This window comes from Diospyros lotus, chromosome 3 (assembly GCF_014633365.1).
Source record: "Diospyros lotus cultivar Yz01 chromosome 3, ASM1463336v1, whole genome shotgun sequence".
Classification (NCBI taxonomy): Eukaryota; Viridiplantae; Streptophyta; class Magnoliopsida; order Ericales; family Ebenaceae; genus Diospyros; species Diospyros lotus.
Window position 1 is genome coordinate 38,993,697 of NC_068340.1, and position 19,413 is coordinate 39,013,109.

Here is a 19,413-nt window from a genome sequence, read left to right on the forward strand (position 1 = left end):
AGGTCTAAATACTCGCCAAGTGTTTTTCATGGCAATTTCTAAAAATTAGTTCAATATTATTTTTAGATGTAGATTTAATAACTCTCGTCACATTATATTTTACTACTAAGCCTCCCCTAACCAGTGGCTAAAGATTTTGAATGGTAATTTATAAAGCTAATATAGATATAAAAACAAATTTATCGGAACAACAATAAAAAATATATTTGACATATTATTATTATGAATTAGTTTACATAAAATTTGATCGTACTAATATCGTTTTTATTAGGAAAAGGAAAGTTAACTATCAAATATTATTATCACATTTTTATAATTATAAATCAATTGGATAGGTGTTTTTCTTTTATTATATGATTATTGATGAGTCGTTTCATTTTTTTTTATAGAATTTTGAATTCAATATTATTTTGAATATGCACAATACAACATCCTTATAAATAAAATATTAACCAAATAATTATTATATGATTTTTATATTAATAAATATAATAGCAACTTAGTTACCAAATAATTAAAGATATGCTTCTTATGACATTAGATTTGTCTTCAAAATAGTTTTGTGTTTTTATCTTTCTATGGCCACAATGGGCCAGGGGCGGGCCGGCCCATAAGGGCCGTGTCTTTGTGTCATGTCATGTTCGACCAGGCCCAGCACAGCTCAATGCAGCCTACAATCAAAATTGGTCAACTTTATATTTTTATCCTTATAATTTTATATTTTTTATATAATTATTTTTAAATTAATTCAACCTCTATATTTTAACTTTTTTAACGCAATAATTTAAACTTTTTATTGTTTCGATTACACTCTTGAACTTATATTTTTAATTTAATTTAATTCTTATATTTTTACGTATTTAAAAAATATAAAAAGTGAAAAAATAAAAGACATGTCATACGCTGATAACATTAAATTACAAGCGTTAAATTAAGTGGCGAAGCCACATATGGTCAAGGGTGGGCAATGGCCCACCCTAAATTTTTATTTTTCTTTAGTTAGTTCAAAATTAATTATTAAAAACTTAAAAAATAATAGACAAAATTCACAAAATGTATTCGACACGACATTCAAAAACCTTCAATGTCCACCTCTTTTATTTCTTTGGTCTCTCATCATTCTCTTTCACCGTTGTCGATTAAGTAAAATTGGTTGTCGAACGTTAGTCGACGGTAGTGTTTTCTCCTATTTTAGTATTTATTTATTTTTTTCTATTTTGGATGTTTTAAAGAGATTTAGGATGAATTTTAGGGTTTATAAAAATGATTTAGGGGCTTAAGGTTGGGACTTTTTTTTTTTTTTTGAAGAATTTAGGGAATAAATTTTGGGGTTATTTTGAAGGATTTAGGGATTGATTTTTTTGGGATATTTTTGAAATGTTTAGGGACTGATTTTTTGGGAGCATTTTTTAGAATTTTAGAATTGCAATTTGAAGGATTCTTGAAGGATTTTGGAACTGTATTTTGACGTATTCTCAATAGATCTTGGATTTTTTTTTTTGCATTCATGAAGATTTTGCTGGTAACCTAATAGGCAAATGACAATAGTTTGCTACGTTGTAACATATATTATTGATGTGCATACTAACAATAATTTTGAAGGATTACAAGGTCTTAGTGATCTTTCATAGAAGTTGGTAGCAACAAAGAAAAATAATGTTGTTTTTTGTTCCTTAATAAGACCCAAGGAAATGACGATTTTTCAGGTGGGTCTTCATAGGCTTCAGCCCAGGATTAAAGGATCCAAGACCGTTATCGTACTTTTTTGGCAACCCATTTTAAAAGTCGGGCCACAAGTCCACTCCCCATTTTAGGGGAGAAATGGGCCTCAGCCCATTTGCTCAAATGGGGGGTGAAGCTCATTCAAGTTTAGCCCATTTTTACCCCTCATATAAAAGAGCCATTGGCTCTTCTTTCGGCGTCTCTATCCTATCCTCTATTCGGCCGAACTCGTGTTCTCTCTCTCTCTCTTTCTCGTGTTTCCTTTTTTTCGTGGCCTATTGATTCATCGCTTCGGTCCCTGATTATTCGATAGCGATGAAGGCTCTCTTGCCTTCTGTGGATGCTGTTCCCTTTCATGGATTCAGCCACCTTTCCTTTTGTGAGGAAGACGGTCCCTTTGATGTCGCTAGAAGCACTTTATTTATTTAGATCTGGGTTCTTCCTTTCGGGTAAATGATTCTTCTTGCTTTGAGCCTTGATCTTGCTATCTTTGTGATCGATCTACCTACTATGTGTGTGGCTGTGATTGTTTGAGTGAGAGAGGGTTTACTTTGCTGGTTTGGTCGAGAGTGTTGAGACTTTTCTTGGCTTACGGTTTGAGAGCTTCGTTTGTGACTTGTGGTTCCTATTCGTTGGTGTTACCAAGAGTGGTAACTGGTCTTTTAGATCTGAGCCTTGAACGATTAAAACAGGGAGTTTGTATTTGTTTACTTTACATTCTTGTTTTGATCCATATTTTGATTCGTTTTATTGCACTAACCTTTTTTGTTTTGAAGAGATTTTGCGCAACAAATGTGCATCTATTAGTTTACAGACTTGTGACACTAGCATTAATTTTTCTTATTGCTATTCCTATAGTAGAAAAAATATTTTCTATCATGAAGGTTATTAAGATTTGACTACGCAATCGAATTAGAGATCAATTGTTGAATAATAATTTAGTTATGTATATTAAAAATAATATATTTAATGAAATCGATAATGATGTCATTATGCGATGTTATCAAAATATGAAAATACATCGAAAATAATTATAATAATTTATCAATATATTTCTTTAATATCATGTTATTTCAAATTTTCTTTTGCTATTTAATTTTTGTTCACCCAATTAAAAACTTTTGACTCCGTCATTGATTAAATTTACTCGAAAATACAAATACATGAGTATAATTGAAATAATGAAAATTTTGAATTCTCATACAAAAAAAAATATTAAAGTATAAGAATTAAATTGATTCAAAAATATAATAAAAATAACAAAAAAATTTGAATGATCACACGAATAAAAAATGAAAATATAAGAGGGAAAATTGTAAGTTGGGCCAGTAAAATTTAAGAAAACAGTGGAATTGCTTATGCAACAAATTTCTAGTTTCCTAATCCCCATTTAAGGACAGAAAGAAGGAATTCAAAAAGGCCACACAATGATGGAAACATTTTCTACAAACAAGTGTGTTTGATAGAATTGAAAAGTGAGGGTGGAATTTCAATTCTTACTCCTAATTCCTAGGAATTTTAATTCCTTGATTTCAAGAAAAATATTCACTTTTTGAACTAAAATAGAATTCGAATTCCATGGAATTGAAAAACTATTTGATAAAATTTCCTAAAATTTAGATGAAAAATGAATTCTGCCCTCTCATTTTTCATGTCTATCAAACCCACATCTCTCCAAGAATTCAGTTCATTCCCAAAAAACATACACCTTTGCCAATGAAAAATGGCGAGTAACCCGCAATAGTTTACAGTTCAAATCTCTCTAAAGACGAACCTACACATACCTTGCTCTAGGAATCATACCTTCCTCTCTCAAGAAGTTAGGTACCCAAAACAAGTAGACACTGCCTTCTCAATTGTCTCTTCTAGAGCTCATGGAAAACTGGATAGACAGGGTTTAAGCAAGGCTTGAACAATCGATGCAACAAATCAAGCCATTGAAATGCTTTTGAATAGACCTTCGTCCATCCTGTCACTTACATTTCACTGTCCATCCATCCATCCATCCATCCATCACTTTGCATTCTCCTCCTTCATTTAAAATCTTTAGCCGATTCACTCAAGAGCTTGTTGAGGGACATCCCTTCCCCCAAAACCTTCTTCCTCGCTTCATACCTATGCTTAATTCTAGTATCAAGCTTGTAGCCAAGAAATGCCGGAAACGCCAATAGCTCCCCAATTTCGCGACCCATACCCTCGATCAAGTAATCAATCTTCTCCTCCAAGGATACATGGTTGTATTGCAGAATCTGGGGATGCTTCTTGCTCATCGCAAGAATGTCTCCACAAGACAACCCATATTTCAAGAACAGCCCGATCACCTCCTGCAAATTCTTGAAGCTGGTTCGGGTAACAGCGCCCATTGCCAGCGCCAAATCCTTCGTCTTATTTTCATATCCAATCTTCACCAGGAAAACTAGCTTGTAAGCAAGGTTCTCCTCAAAGGAAAGGCTCAGAAACAGGGGAGCTTTGATCAAGAACCGGAAGATGTCATTAGAACTCAACCCGCATTGCTTGAGAAAATCAATTCTGGGGTGCAATTTCCTCTTTCTGCTGGCGCTAAACAGATTTGGGTACACCATAACAATCCTGAATATCTCTTGATCGGTTAAACCAGCGAATGATCTGAAGAACTCGACGTGATCTTTCAAATGCTCTGCAGTGTAGGCTAACACGGCCGGGAGTTTACGCAGCACAGTTCCTGTTGTTAGAAGAAACAAGAGACTCAAAACAATATTCATTTGTATTGCTATGGATGAACTATTTGTAATTAGATATCCTATAGATAGATAAACCTAATTCAAATTTAATCTGGGGTTCTAATCTTAACACCTGTAGCTTCTTCATCGCCGCCACTGAGCTCAGTGAGAAACCCAATTCGGGGAATAAGCTGATTATCCAGATCGTAATTGAGAATTGCCGGCCGGTGAAGAATCAAATTGACCCCGCCAAAACGGCTCAAGAAAGTAATTGTTCTCTCAATCTCCTCATCCGACTTGAGGCAGAGCGCCTTGGTGAGATTGACATTGTTAAGAACATGAGCCAGCTTTTCTGGGGGAATTCCATGGTGAAGAAGCAACCTAACCTTTCTCTCGAAGCCCAGAAAACATGCTGGCTCTGTCGCGCTTAGAAGGCGCTCGAGTTGCCCGGGTTCCATCTGGCTTTCTAAATCCTCCTTCACAAAGCGTATCAATGAATCAACTTCTTCGGCTGTTAGGAGATCTGGTCGCTTTGATATCAGTCTACAAAGCGCCAGCCCGTCGACCCCGAGTTGCTGCAGAGATTGAACCCGAGCACGGATAGAAGTAAAACCCTTGAATCTTAGAGCCGGATTGTTCTCTAAAATTAGCTCCACTTCTCTCTGATCAATCCCCATTTCTTGCAAGAGCGAGACCAACATTACATCTGAGGAAAAAAGGAAAGTCAAAGCAAGCAACGGCTACGTAACTGACGGAATGTGGGTTTGCGCGCAAGGTGTTTGATATTTGGTCTGTGAAAGTTACTTACCCATGTCAGTCACTACGTTACTGGATGAACTCCTAGTGCTTGTGCCGTTGCACCGTACAATCATACGACCGAAATGTTGCAGACCCAGTTGGGTAAATGGCTGTCTCTGCTCGCTCACTCCTACTACTCCGTTCAATTTGATGATAGATAAGCATCCATGGCCATGGGGGTGAAAGGAAGCGGTAGAAATAGCAGCGAGAAGGGCTCTCGCCGGAGAAATGCAAGAAGAAGATAAAGAGTTTGTGGCCATTGAAGATACAGCAACCGTTCCCTTCTGGGTGCAGCTATCTCGTTCCCTTCGATGGCGAGATAAACTTCGTGTACCAAACGAAGCTCAATGGGACCCAAATCTGCTGTCTCCAAATGATGCCTCCTTGGCTATCCACCAATAAGAAGCTGCCACATCACCAAAATAATATAGATAATTAATAGTGATTATTTTAAATTATCGACAAAAAAATTTAATATATTTTTAAATTTATTCTATAATTTATAAAAAAATATATTAGATGAATTTTAAAAGAAGAATATTAAGTGTTTTGTGTTAACTTAAGATAATTATTATTTGATGATAATTATTATTTTGATGATATAACAGTTTCTGATTGGTGTACAAAAGACACCATGTAAGATAGCAGATTTGCTCAGGTTGATGACATGATATTTTGTGTTTCTGAAATGTTACTTTATTTTCACATTTGGAGCTGATGTGTTAATGTCGCTGAGATTATTGTTCTCTGTCGACACTGCTGGTTTTTTAGGATTAAATTTCAAATTAGATTACAATTTTTTTAATTACTGTCCATCACATCACACCTAATCTTTAATTTTAGTAGTCTATAACCTTTTTAATTATAGTTAATCAAATCTAATTATTAATTTATATCCTTATTAGCCTAATATATTTATTTTGTAACCATTTAAACTAAAAATACTCTTCTTCAGCGCGTGACATTCACTTGAGTTAAAGAAAAAAAATAATTATTATATTAAAATATTTTTTTTATAAATATTTTATAATAACAGGTAAACAATTGAAATGAAGATGAGGTGATGTTTGTGAAATCCACTTCAATGGTTTCGAATCTTTAAAATTTTAATTTAGTGATAAAATCACAATTAATTATAAGTTAATGTAAAAAATGTCAATTTTTTCTTTTTATTCTTCATCTCATATATCATTATCTTTAAACGCTACAATAGTAGAACAGATTTCAACTACAAAAATTATTTTTTAAAAAATTATTTTAACACAGTAAATTACATTTGAAAAAATTACAGTATAATTATTTTTAATTTTTTTAAATAGTTATACAAAAATAATTTAATGTAATAAATTATTTTTTTTCCTTTGAGCTAAGTGAATGCCACACGCTGAATGTAAGACTATTTTAGATTTAATTGGTCACAAAATAGAAGTATTAGACTAATAAAGTCTCAAATTAAAAATTGGATCTGATTGACCGCAATTGAAAAAATTGTAAAAAGGCCATAAATTAAAAATTAAGTTTGATTAATCATAATTTAAAAAGTCGTAAGCTAATTTAAATTTTAATATTTTTTTATTATATAAAAAAGAAAATGTGACACGATTAGTGTCATTATATTATTTTTTGAGTACAATTGTAAAATATTTTTATGATTAGAGAATGTCTAATTAGAGATGTAATTTTGTCGCATGTGAGTTAGACACGGGATTTGTTCTTTTTCTTTTGTATACGTAAAAAATAAATAATTTATTTTAAAAAAAATACGTGATACTATTTTACAAAATTATAAATTTTTTTTTAACAAAAAATATTTATAATTTTTTAAATATACAAAAAAATTCAATTTCTATGTACAGAAAACATTACCCATCTCAAACATGTCACCAACAAGCTGGCCCTTCTGTTAAAATTTTTTTAGAAAATATTCTTTATGTATGTTACTTAAGAAAATAAAATTAAATAAATTAACAAAGTTTGAATTTATGACACTGAGGGTACACTATATGTACTTGAGAGATTGAGATATAGCGAGATCATGAGTTTTGTAAAAAAAAAAAATACACTCAAGATGAGTGAATTGAATTTCTAAAACCTTTTTAGATTTAAAAATTCTTTGTGTAAAAAAAACTATTTAACTCTTTTTAGACCTTTTGAAAAATAGTGACAAAAATCTCTATTGAAAGATTTAATTTTAGTTAATAAATGAAATAATGATGTGAGAATGTTTGAGTGAAAATGAAATTTATAATATCAATTTTAAAGCAAATATTACAAATGTAAAAGATGGAAATAACACTTAACTAGTTGAAATAAAATATAGAAGTAAATAGCATACAAAGAATTTATAATAGTTCGAATCAACCGACTTATTTCATTCCCTTAATTTCTCACTAAAGATTTCAACAACCCACTATATATTTTACAGGATAAGCTAAAACTTTTACTTTTTAATAGCTCAGCAATAATTGAATACACAACTTTTGTAAAGATCAATCGAAATTTTTTACACTATACTTTTTATAGGATCAAGCATTAACCACAACAAGATAAGTGAAGTTTATAATTTAAAACACTTTGAAAAGTTTTTACATATCAAATTCAAATAATGAAAGTTATTTCTCACGAAGAAAAAAAGAGATGAAAAAAATATGAAAGTAAAAAACTATCACTTTTTTTGTTAGAAGAAGATGTTTGCTTTGAGGACTCTTTTTCTTGTGGTATAGGAGTAGGAATAATTCAAAAATTAACTTATGTTTCTCTATCATCTTCTCCTTTTATACTTACTGTTAAGAAAATGAAGTTTGCAAGTACAATTTTTTTTTATAAAATAATCATTAAAATATTTAAAAATCAAAATAAAAAAATGAGAGAAAATTTAAAGTAATTTTGGAGTCTTAACAGTCAAAACTGCACATTAAATGTACCTATAACAATTAATTTAACAACTATATTTTTCAGTTTCAGCACAACATTACTCGAGTATAAAGAGAGGCTTACTTAACTAAGTTTGATCTTTACTCTACCATTATTTATTGTTACTCGACTAGTTTTCATCCTCAACTATTTTTTATGTTTACTTGATTACAAAACTTTTGTAATCGATTACAAATCAATTTTAGCAATATAATTTAAATACTGAATTATCAATCAAATATAGTCAATTATACATCAATTTACACTCGATTACAAAGGAAAAATACTCGATTATATGCGAATAATATTCGATTCTAAATTTGATTACTCGATTACTTTTGATCTATTTGAAACTTGCAATAAATACTGGATTAAAAAAAATAATTAGTTGAGTATAAACTCTTATATACTCGAATACATTACAACTTGTAATTGATTATATGCTATACAAAATTGGCTTACTCAATTACAATAAAATCTTATACACGATTAAATAGATAAAATTATAGACTCAAATACCTAGATCAATAGATTATTTGAGTAAGATTGAATTTTTATTCAATTAATACTTTGATACACTCAATTGGATTTAAGCCTGACTAGATTAAGGCTTTGATATACTCCATTAATTATATGCCTTACTTTATCAAAAATTATTTTTAATATATTATTTTGAATATCATCAAAATAATTTTTTTTATCAACAACATCATCTAAATTAAAAAATATAGATATTAAGTTCAAATATAAAACACAAGTGTTGTTTGTGAAAGTTGGTTAAAATTAACTTTTCAATCAAATTCACTTGGTTATTTAAAAAGCCTTCATAGAACAAAATAATGAGATAATTTCATATCTTGGAATTTTATCAGATTTCTAAGAAAAAATAAATTGAGTACATAGATTGTTACTTAACCAAAAGAATATTCCTTTCTTGATTAAAGAAATACCATTCTACTTCATACAACATAGCATATTTCATACAAATATAATTACTTAAATAACTATTCACTCACATATACTTTATCAAATACACACATATATGAAACACACACAAATTAAATAGCTTATTAACTAAGATAGAACATGTGAAAAATTACAAATATATTGAGCACATTATATGTTACTCAACAACAAAACACAATATATAACACCAAGATACACTACCTTGAGTATCATGATTTTTTAATTATACTTATAAAAACAAGAACACATATAAGCTGAACAAAGCATATATGATTTTTGTTTTATAAGCTCTAAGACATCATATACATATATGAATATTACACATTTTAAATCCTAAACATTAATACTTTAAAACATTTGACAACTTAAGAATTTATAATAGTTTGATAAAATACTGGTGAATTCAATACTTGAATGATTTTATTTATCAAACAACAAATTTAACATTATAAGTTCTTAAAGTATTATTCCATTAAATTTCAGAATATTGTGAACCTTAAGAATTTGATACTAAAATATCAAATAGGAAATTTAAGATCATTGGATCAAAACTCAAGAACCATACCATGGGAGTATATGATTATTTACTATAAGAACTTGATGTGACCCAAACTATTTGAATCACAACATAAATATTGATCATTTAGGACAATAAATTTAATCTTAAGTTTACCTAATAACTATAAACACCATAAAATCTATAAGATACTTATGCAATATGTATATTTAGAATATTTCTTGAAATCTTGAACAATATATTAGCATATTAAGAATACTCATAAAATACATTAAGGTTATTAATACAACTTTAACATTGTTCTAGAAATATGAGAAATTAACATATCCTAAAGGATAAAATAATTTTCACATATATCAAAACTATCAAAACAAGCTTAACAAATTAAAACACATAAAGACATTAAAGTTTTGGTAATAGAATATTTATCATCAAAATATTCTAAGGGCAAACTCAACAGGTTTGAATATGTTTTGTGTGAGATTGCACAGTTACTTGAATCTATCCATGGGGTCAAGTCCTTAAGTTTTAACTCGAAATAAATTTGTTTGTTCATCTAGCATTGTGGAGCACACAGACTATGAGTTTTAGAGAGTATGAGATAGGTCCAGACTAAAGGTTGTTTGTGATTGAGAAACCCCCCGTATTTCCCATGTTACAAAATAATAACATAGACTATTCTTATGAGATTTCCCTAAATTGCATTAATTATTCTTATATTTTCTAAAATAACATAGACTTTCTTATAGTTAACTTATTATGAAAATTGGTCATTTTATTCTTACATTTAAGCAATTTCTTCTCACATTTTTCTTTTTCTCTCTATCTTTTTCTTTTTTTTTTTCTTTTTTGGACGGCTCTTATATATTGCTTTTGTTCATTTTCTTCGATAGTTGATTGACATTTCTCAGGTTAGCTTTCTCTCTTCCTAATCTAAATCCCTATCTTGTAATGGAGATTTTTTAGAATAGTTTAAAATCCAACACAAACTATTAAAAATCAAATCTTGGAACGAAGAACTATAAATAACATAGGAATAAAAGATGGTTGAATCACAAATAACATGAATTCAAATTGAACCGAAGAACCATAAATAACATAGGAATAAAAGATGATTGAACCACAAATAACATGAATCCAAATTGAACCTAAATCTGGGTTTGTAATTTGTCATCTTATGAACCACAAAGAATGACCTACACACAAAAAAAAAAAAAAAAAGAGAAGAAATGAAGAACATGAAACCTTGATCTGCTTGGATCAAATCCAAACCTAAGTTTGATCTAGTCAATCCAACTAAACCGAATCATAGTTTGAAAGAATCTAGGCAGGGCCGGCTCAAGTCTAGGTGGGGCCTTAGACTATAATTACTTTCATAGTTTTTTAAAAAATAATAAAAATTATTAAAATTTTATACATTTTTTTATTTTTTGAGATGTAAAATCAGGAAGTAAATCATTTTCAATTAATAATATAGACATGATAAAAATATTTAAAAATATAAAAATAGAATAAGTAAAATATGTGAAGAGTTTATAGTTAGATTTGTAAATTAAAAATTCATTAATTTACTTTTGTTATTTTCTTTAATATTTAGATCAGTGTAGATTATCTAAACGAAAATTTTGTCATCTAAATAACCATTTTATCAAATTATTCTCTTAAAATAATACCACTTCTTACATTTTTTTTTGTTGTATTACTAGTTCACACCACATTATTTATTGTAAAAAATGATCCGTAGACTTAGAAAGTTGGGGATCTCTTTATTTAAACAAAATTTCAGTATATATTGTCTAATATTAAAAAATAATCCATAAATTTTAAGAGTTGGGGATCTTTCCGTTCAAATGAATTAGTAAAATAAATAGAATATAAATTCAAAAAAATTATCATAAAATAAAATAAATAATTTTACATATCAAAATATAAAAAGGTAAATTTTAATTAATTATTACTTTTAAGACCCCTCCTCCTTGGAGGCCTATGCCTTCAACTGGGCCTGAACCTACGACATTTAAACTTAGATTGCCTAGTTTCAAAGAACTTGGGTTTGCTTTGGTTAGATTGACCAAATCGCCCTTGATTAGGGTTCAGGAAAATCTTATCGTGAAAGAGCTTCTTTCTCCTTGCAGAACTTGTCAACAGTGAGAGTGAGAGGGAGATATAATGAGCGGTCCTAAGTTGTGCTGTTAGAGTCGTCATTTGAAAAAATGAGATAAAAGAGATGAACAGCTGCGACGTTGACATATTTTGTTAACAACAAAAGAAAGATAAATATTGAGAGTATTTTAGGTAATTAAAAAAATTAAATAATCATTTTATAAGGACAAGAGACAAATTAGTCCAATTGATTTTAGAAGTTAAGAGGAGACTGGTTTTATTTTTTTTAAAGTAAAGAAAATAATTAATAAAATTTAGACATCTCCAAAATAATCTATAAGTTTACCAAGAAAGTTGTTGATTTATATATTTGTGTTGTCGGGGGCATTTTTGTAAATGGAGGCGCAGGAGGAAGCAGAGCCATTGGTTGGGAATCACGGGACAGGCAGGCAACGGATGGAGTGGAGATGGTAAACGCCAACGCAAAGCAAAGTGCCAAAAGCAATTCTTATCAGCAGCCAAAGCCCCGGCGCCACGCCACGCCACGCCTCCATTAGCCTCGAATGACTACCACGTGGCTCGCTTCCACCAGAAGTTAAAAGCCGACCTCTGGCTCCTCCTCCTTTTGACAACTTCAAAACCACAAATCAAGGATCTCATATTCCATGCCACGTGTTATTCTCCTGTCCACTACTTCCCACTTTTCTCCAAAATATCTGCCCCTTTGTGGGTCCCCCTTCCCACCTAGCACTACCAGCGCCCTATTGAAGAGATCTTCCGAAATTATACTAATTACCAACATAACACATTTTTAACACCATTAAACCTGAGTCAATATCTTTTATAATCTGAAAAATCTGTGATTTAAAAAATAATTAGAATATCTTATTATTCTAGGGTGTTAATTATTTAAAAAAATTAATATAAATATAAACTCACTATCGTTTACCATTATTATTTAAATATATAATGTATATGTATATGTATTGTAACCACATTTATTAAGTTTCTGTATATAATTGGGAAATTAAGAGGAATATTTGGTGAGGCAAAAAAGTAACGAATTGAAATTTGAGGTAGGAGGGAAGCTAAAGTGGCCAATGGCGCTTGACCTTTTGATTGAGAAAAAAAAAAGAAAGAAAGAGTGTCGACGTGGCAAATTTGGACCATACAATCTGCGGCTCCGTCTGGCCATCTCTCCCTTTCGTTCTACAGATTTTTTCCGTTCTTTTCGCCAAGACGAAAAGAAAGTCGTTATATCCAGAAACCCCAAAAAAATATCAGAGCAACAAGTACTTCGATTTGAGGCGGTTACCGCGGGACTCGGCACATCAGCCGTCCGATCATCACATCGTTCCCGTCGACTCTCTCTCTCCCTTCAAGTTTCAGTGGCCGCTTTTCAGATATTTTCAGCTCGAATTTGTTTTCCAGAAGAAGAAGAAGAAGAAGAAGAAGAAGAATCAGAAGCAGAAGAAGATTTCGGAGAGACTTCCCGGACATGCTCCGTGCAGTGACTCGCTCGCCGCCGTAGAATCGAGGATTTTCGCAGCGAATCGGAAGGAGCAGTATGGGTGAAGTAGTAGTGTTGAGCGGCGAATGTGAAGATGCGATGGAATTGGAGGAGAAGCAGAGGAGTGAGGCAGCGCCGGAGACGGAGAAGAATGAGGAAGAGGAAGAAGAAAGGCCGGCTTCCGTGGTGCGCTGGGAGAAGTTCTTGCCGCGGATGGTTCTCAGAGTGTTGCTGGTCGAATCCGATTACGCAACTCGGCAGATTATCGCCTTGCTTCTCAGGAAATGCAACTACAGAGGTTCGTTTGTTTTTTCTTCAGTTTTCCCCTACTAATGCTGTATTTGGAGTTTCTTCCAGGTCATTTGGAGGGAAATTACGATTTTTTTTTTTGTTCGAGACTTATTCTATGTTTAAGATGACAAACTACAAAGTTATTTCATTCGGAAAAGACGTACTTCTTCTTTCCTCCTTGGTATTGATTTGGTGGTTCCTAAGATAGGTACTAGTGTGGTCAGACTAGTTATGGCTGTTACGATGTTGTGAATAAACAGTTTTATTCCACTGCGAGTTGATAATTCTCCCGTATATGGAGTGGATCAGACGCATCTGGTGGACAATGTTCTAGAGCCTTTCAGATCAAACAATTGTGACTTTTAAATATATAATTTCAGCAGCATTGACTTCCTTATTTCTAGATCAATCCCAGAGCTTTCTTAATTTATTGGCCACAGAGAACCGTCATAAATCCAATGGTTTCTCGATGTTAATTTCTGTTCTTGTAATGCTCCTGAAAACCTTTCTGCTGGTGGCATAATATTCATGACAATCTTATGTTATTGGCCACGCTGTCATGCTCTGCAAATTTTGATCAGCTGAAAAGGTCACATTTTTGCTAAAGCCTGAGACTGTTTGTATACGTTCTGTTATCTGTGGGCATGCTAATGCCTTTGTTTGTAGCACTCACGCTCGCACTTTGTTGCAATGGTTCTCTGCTGGATACAACATGAGATTTCACCTGACATACTGGAAGTAAACGGATTGAGTTAATTCTATTTGGTCATTTAGGGGCCTTAGCTGGTGATCTCGGCTGTTTCCCTCTCGATGGTGATTTGGTCATTGTCTCACTGGCCGACCTTGACTACTTGTATTCACTCCCGTAAAAGCCTGGAATTGAGCTAATCCTATTCCTAAGGGCCTATCACTCATAATCTATGGTGAAATGAATTTCCGACCTCTAGTTTCTGTTAAAACTGTTGTTACTTGCTTTAAACCCTTTGTTATTTATATATAATTTTTTTTATCTTTACTAAATTTGTGTGCATGCCAATCCTGAGAACTTATTTGGTTTTGTGTTTGATCAGTTGCTGCTGTTTCTGATGGTTTAAAGGCATGGGAGATACTGAAGGAAAAACCTCGTAACATAGATCTCATACTGGCAGAAGTTGACTTGCCATCAATCTCTGGATTTGCTCTTCTTACCTTGACTATGGAGCATGAGATCTGCAAAAACATACCTGTTATAAGTACAATAACTAATTCAACTTTTGGATATGAAAAATTAAGGAGGTTTCCATTTATCATAATATATTTTTTAATATTTTCTTTCCCAACTTGCAGTGATGTCCAAACATGATTCTGTTAGCATGGTTTACAAATGCATGTTAAGAGGTGCTGCAGACTTTCTTGTCAAGCCTGTGCGGAAGAATGAGCTGAGGAACTTGTGGCAGCATGTTTGGAGGAGACAAGCTGTATGTTTGATCCATATCCATCTCTTACATCTAACATCCTTTTTTTTTCCTTGGTAACTTGAAATTGGGCATTCTGATATAAATCTTTGTTGTTTTTATTCTACCATCAGTCAGCTAGTGGCGGACATGGCCCCCAAGATGGGAGTGTTGCACAACAAAAGGTTGAAGCCACAGCTGAAAACAATGCTGCTAGCAACCATTCAAGTGGTTCCATGGCCTGTATTCAAAGAAACAGGGAATGTATTGAGAAAGGCACTGATGCTCAGGTAGATTTTCATTCACCTTCAAGAAATCTTGTGCTTGAATTAGTATAGCATTTCTATAAAATGATCCCCCTCTTTTGGTGATTATCTTTTATATAATTATCATATTTGATCCTTTATTTCATGATTATCCATGAACTGTAAAATTCAATCAGTACTTGTATCAACAGATTAGGTAATGTTTTTCATTTCATTTTATTTTTTTCTTGAAGACAAAAAAGAGAACTTCTGGTCATCAATTGGTACGATTCTCATGTCAAAGTATAGCAGGCCATGTGTGAGGTGGGAACTGGTCCAGACTGGCTAACTCAGACTCATTTCTTATAGTATGGTTAAAACAGTATGAAGCTCACATGTTTATTTATGCCTCATATGGATCCAGTTGTTGATGTGATCACGGGCATTTTAAGCGTCTATTTTACTTTAATCCTTCTGTTTTTATTATTCAGAAGTAAGTTTGCTTTGTTTTTTAGTCAATGGTCCGGTTCAGATACTCCTGTTACTTCTAGTTTGAAGAGTCTTTTACGGATCAGAAAAATAAACAGATTTTCTTTTTCTAACAACTTGTACCCCTAACCATGTTTACATGAGTCTACTTATAATGGCAATTTTTTCGCATCTAGGAGATTAGGACATGATGCAAAAATTTGTTTTAGATTTTACACAAAACAGTTTTGCTTGGATTTATTCCATTTAGCATGTTAATACTACGCTGAACTTGTAATGCATGTGGATTAATGCTACTCATCACAGGAAGATTTTTTTGGTGTGATGTTCAGAGTTTACAAGACAGCTCATGGATAAGTGAACATTTTGTTACCACATCGTGTCATATAGTGAATTTGTGTTGTGTTCCTCTGTGCAGAGTTCTTGTACAAAACCTGATTTGGAAGCAGACAAGGGATGTACAGAAAATGTGCAGGACCTCTCCCAACCCGAAGCTTCAGTAAGTGACAAGAAAATGCAGAAGCATGAAGAATGTGTTGTGTCGAGTAGGAACCTGCTGATGTATGACTGTGAAGATAGCGGTAAATATTGCCACTTTTCCTGTTGGGCATATTTATTTTTACAATATCCTTTGAGCTTTATCAGAAGGGAAGCATCTGACTTCTTGTTGTATGCGTTTATCAAATTAGAATTGATGGTGGCTACCTGCAAAGACACTGAGACAATGGCTCAGTTAGTGGATGTGGCAACTGAAAGTGAGAGGCAGCATGCTAACATCATCAGTGAAGCTTGTGATAAGAAACCTGAGAACCCTGCTAGGGAAGCTATTGATCTAATAGGAGCATTTGATAATTACCCAAAATGCATTTATATAGCCTGTGATTCACATAATGGTACAAAGAAAGTTGGTTCTTCATCACTATTGGATCTTTCCTTGAGAAGATCTCATCCAAGCAGCTCTATAAATCAAGTCAGCGATGAAAGGCCTACATTGAATCACTCTGATGCATCTGCCTTTTCCCGGTGAGTTTCCATTTCAGATACTAAGTTCTGAAGCACTGACCTTCAAGTTATACAGAAAGCTAAATTGATTAATTGAAGTGGAAATGGGGGCACATCTTGCCTTCTCTCATTAATTGAAGTTGATTAATTATTTCCTTTAGGAATCTTCTATGGGAAGAGTTAACTGTTATTATCCAGAATGTTTTGTGCCTCCTAATCTGAAGCCCATAGAATTGTAGCTTTCTTGCACTGAAGGACAGTTACATCATGATAGTTACTCGATCTACTTGCTTTTTCATGATAAAATAATTCCCACAGTGCATAATGCTCTTAGATAAAGACAAATATATGCATGTGTAAGCATGTATTGACATCCTACAACCTCTTGTCAAAAGATTTCCCTCTTTGTCATCCTGCTTCACAATTTGAGTTTTCTAGTGACAAACATAGGCAGAGCTTTAGTTTTTCCATTTGCCATTGGTAATACTGATACAGTATACAGCATGTGGAAATCAGGTGTATTCTACTGTGCTTTTAACAATTGGGAACTTGTTCTAGCTTCCTAATTCAACTTTATCCTTAATGCAGGTACATTAAGAAGGCTTTGCAACCCCTGCATTCTTCTGCAAACAATGAACAGAAAGATCATGGGACTAATTCTGGCAAACAATTGTCCAATCACACTCTTAATTGTAATTCTGATACACATTGTTTGCCTCCAAACTCAGACAAACATATGCTCTCTCTGGCCTCTGGTCATTCTGGACAAGCTAATGTTGCTTTTCCTTGCCCACAACAGACTGTGCTCCCCATCCCAATTCCAACAGGAGGTATCGGCAGTCTAAGCACTGCCTATGATTCTCCACCAATATTTTGTACACCATCAGATGCATCACCTATGCAGAGTCCTGGTTCAGTTCGCCCTCAGGAACCATACTTTCCATCCAATCTAGAAACCAGAAATTCTGACCAATTTCAAAACTCGATTGATCAGCACACCAACAATTACACAAACCAAACTGAGCACAAACAGAGGCACAAGTTGGAATCCTCAGAGGACAAACCACATTTTTCTTCAGCCAATGATCAGAGTGCTACTAGCAGTTTCTGTAATGTTACTGCGAGTCATTTTAATACCATTGGTTGTGGAGGCAATGGCAATTTTGATCAGGTTCCACTTGTTAGGGCTGCTGCAGAGGCTGGGAATGAAGAAGGTTTCTCTATTATTGATAGAAACTGCCATCGATCTGTCCAGAGAGAAGCAGCTCTAACCAAATTCCGCTTGAAGCGGAAGGACAGATGCTATGAGAAGAAGGTATTTTATCATTTTTATTCTTGCGTTGCTACAAATGCATCATTCTACTTCCCCATTGGAACCTATAGGAGGATTTAAAAGATGACTCTTCCTGGGTCAAAGTGCCTCAGGGTAATAAAACTGCCGCCTTTATGAGATTTGCATTGACAGGTTCTTAAGATAAGATGGATTTAACATTTTAGGTGAAAAGGCAGATTCTACTGCTTAAAATTTCTCCCTGAAGGCTTCTGCCCCAAAATGGGTTGGAAGTCATTGAAGCATCTGCACTATATATAACATGAACAAGATCTAGAAAACTGTATTGCTTTTGTCAAACTACCTTGCCAAATTTTTGAAGAGTAGTCATCAATTTTCATGTCAGAATTTAATCTTTTTCATGAATTAGACAAGGGTTTGTCTGGTCACATTAGCTATTTTCTGGTTGTGAAACTAAATAAATTAGGGAGAACATGTTTAATGAATTAGTTCTAAAAATTGTCTGTTTGAAAAAAATGTTAGAAACATGCTAGTATTGCTACTCCTTGCCTAAGGATCACAACGTAAAATGACATTATATTACCGTCTTATGGATCGATTTAAAGCTCTCTGAAGTTACTTTGTGATGATTACCAATCAGCTGCTTCTCTACAGAGTCTGATGATCTGAATTTGTTCACAGGTGCGGTATGAAAGCAGGAAAAAACTGGCGGAGCAGCGTCCTCGAATGAAAGGCCAGTTCGTTCGTCAAATGCATGCCGAGGCAGTTGCTGTAGAAAATGAGAGCCTGTGTGGCAATCAGTAGATGGTCAGATTCATTTAAAATTAGTCATTGAAAACTTTGATTGTTACATGGCATTCGTCTCGAACTGACCGTGTTCTTGACGCTGGGTGTCGACGAGGGTATAAACGTTGAGCAAAATTTGCAGATGCTAACATCACGGTGGTGATCTTTCTGAGTTTCTTCACATGTTTGCTTAATCATGTATTTCTTGTAGAATAGTACTGTAATTATTGATAGCAATCTCTCTCTCTATATGAAGGGGTCCTTTCTGTTAATATGAAAGCTGTAGCTGTATTCCCCGTGTTTCCCGGGAAACCTTGAGCAATGCTTTTGATTAGATAGTTCTTGTTTGGGTCATTGCCAGCTGTTAACGGGCTCTGATCTTTAAATGGTTCTCTTTTTTAAGATGGGTGTATGAAAATCGAATGGGGAGCATGGCGGTGGCCTTCTTGCAGAATTTTTGTGTAAAGAATGCTACAAAAATGATAAATTTGTTTTTCTTGTAAAAATATAATTGTTAATATATATTGTCCGAGGTGAATCTTAGTAGCAATAATAAATTTGTCTATTTTTAACTTGGAAGATCTTAAAAACGTCGTTAAAGTAAGGAATTTCGTGTCCACTATTATTCTGCCAGTGTAATATTATCTG

At 33.1% G+C, this 19,413-nt stretch overlaps 2 protein-coding genes across 2 annotated transcripts; one reads left to right on the forward strand and one right to left on the reverse strand.

Annotated features, from left to right (window-relative positions):
- Positions 1–3,349: 3,349 nt before the first annotated feature.
- Positions 3,350–5,552, reverse strand: LOC127796519 (transcription termination factor MTERF8, chloroplastic). Its single transcript, XM_052328683.1, has 3 exons — positions 5,230–5,552; positions 4,555–5,127; positions 3,350–4,423 (listed from the first exon to the last, which is right to left on the reverse strand). Exons 1-3 carry the CDS (start codon positions 5,477–5,479, stop codon positions 3,756–3,758), a joined length of 1,491 nt encoding a protein of 496 aa, XP_052184643.1. The 5' UTR covers positions 5,480–5,552; the 3' UTR covers positions 3,350–3,755.
- Positions 5,553–12,947: 7,395 nt separating this feature from the next.
- Positions 12,948–19,151, forward strand: LOC127798160 (two-component response regulator-like APRR9). Its single transcript, XM_052331514.1, has 8 exons — positions 12,948–13,526; positions 14,590–14,751; positions 14,846–14,976; positions 15,087–15,242; positions 16,105–16,267; positions 16,376–16,709; positions 17,277–18,003; positions 18,661–19,151. The coding sequence occupies exons 1-8, from the start codon at positions 13,286–13,288 to the stop codon at positions 18,781–18,783; spliced, it is 2,037 nt and encodes a 678-aa protein (XP_052187474.1). The 5' UTR covers positions 12,948–13,285; the 3' UTR covers positions 18,784–19,151.
- Positions 19,152–19,413: the final 262 nt, after the last annotated feature.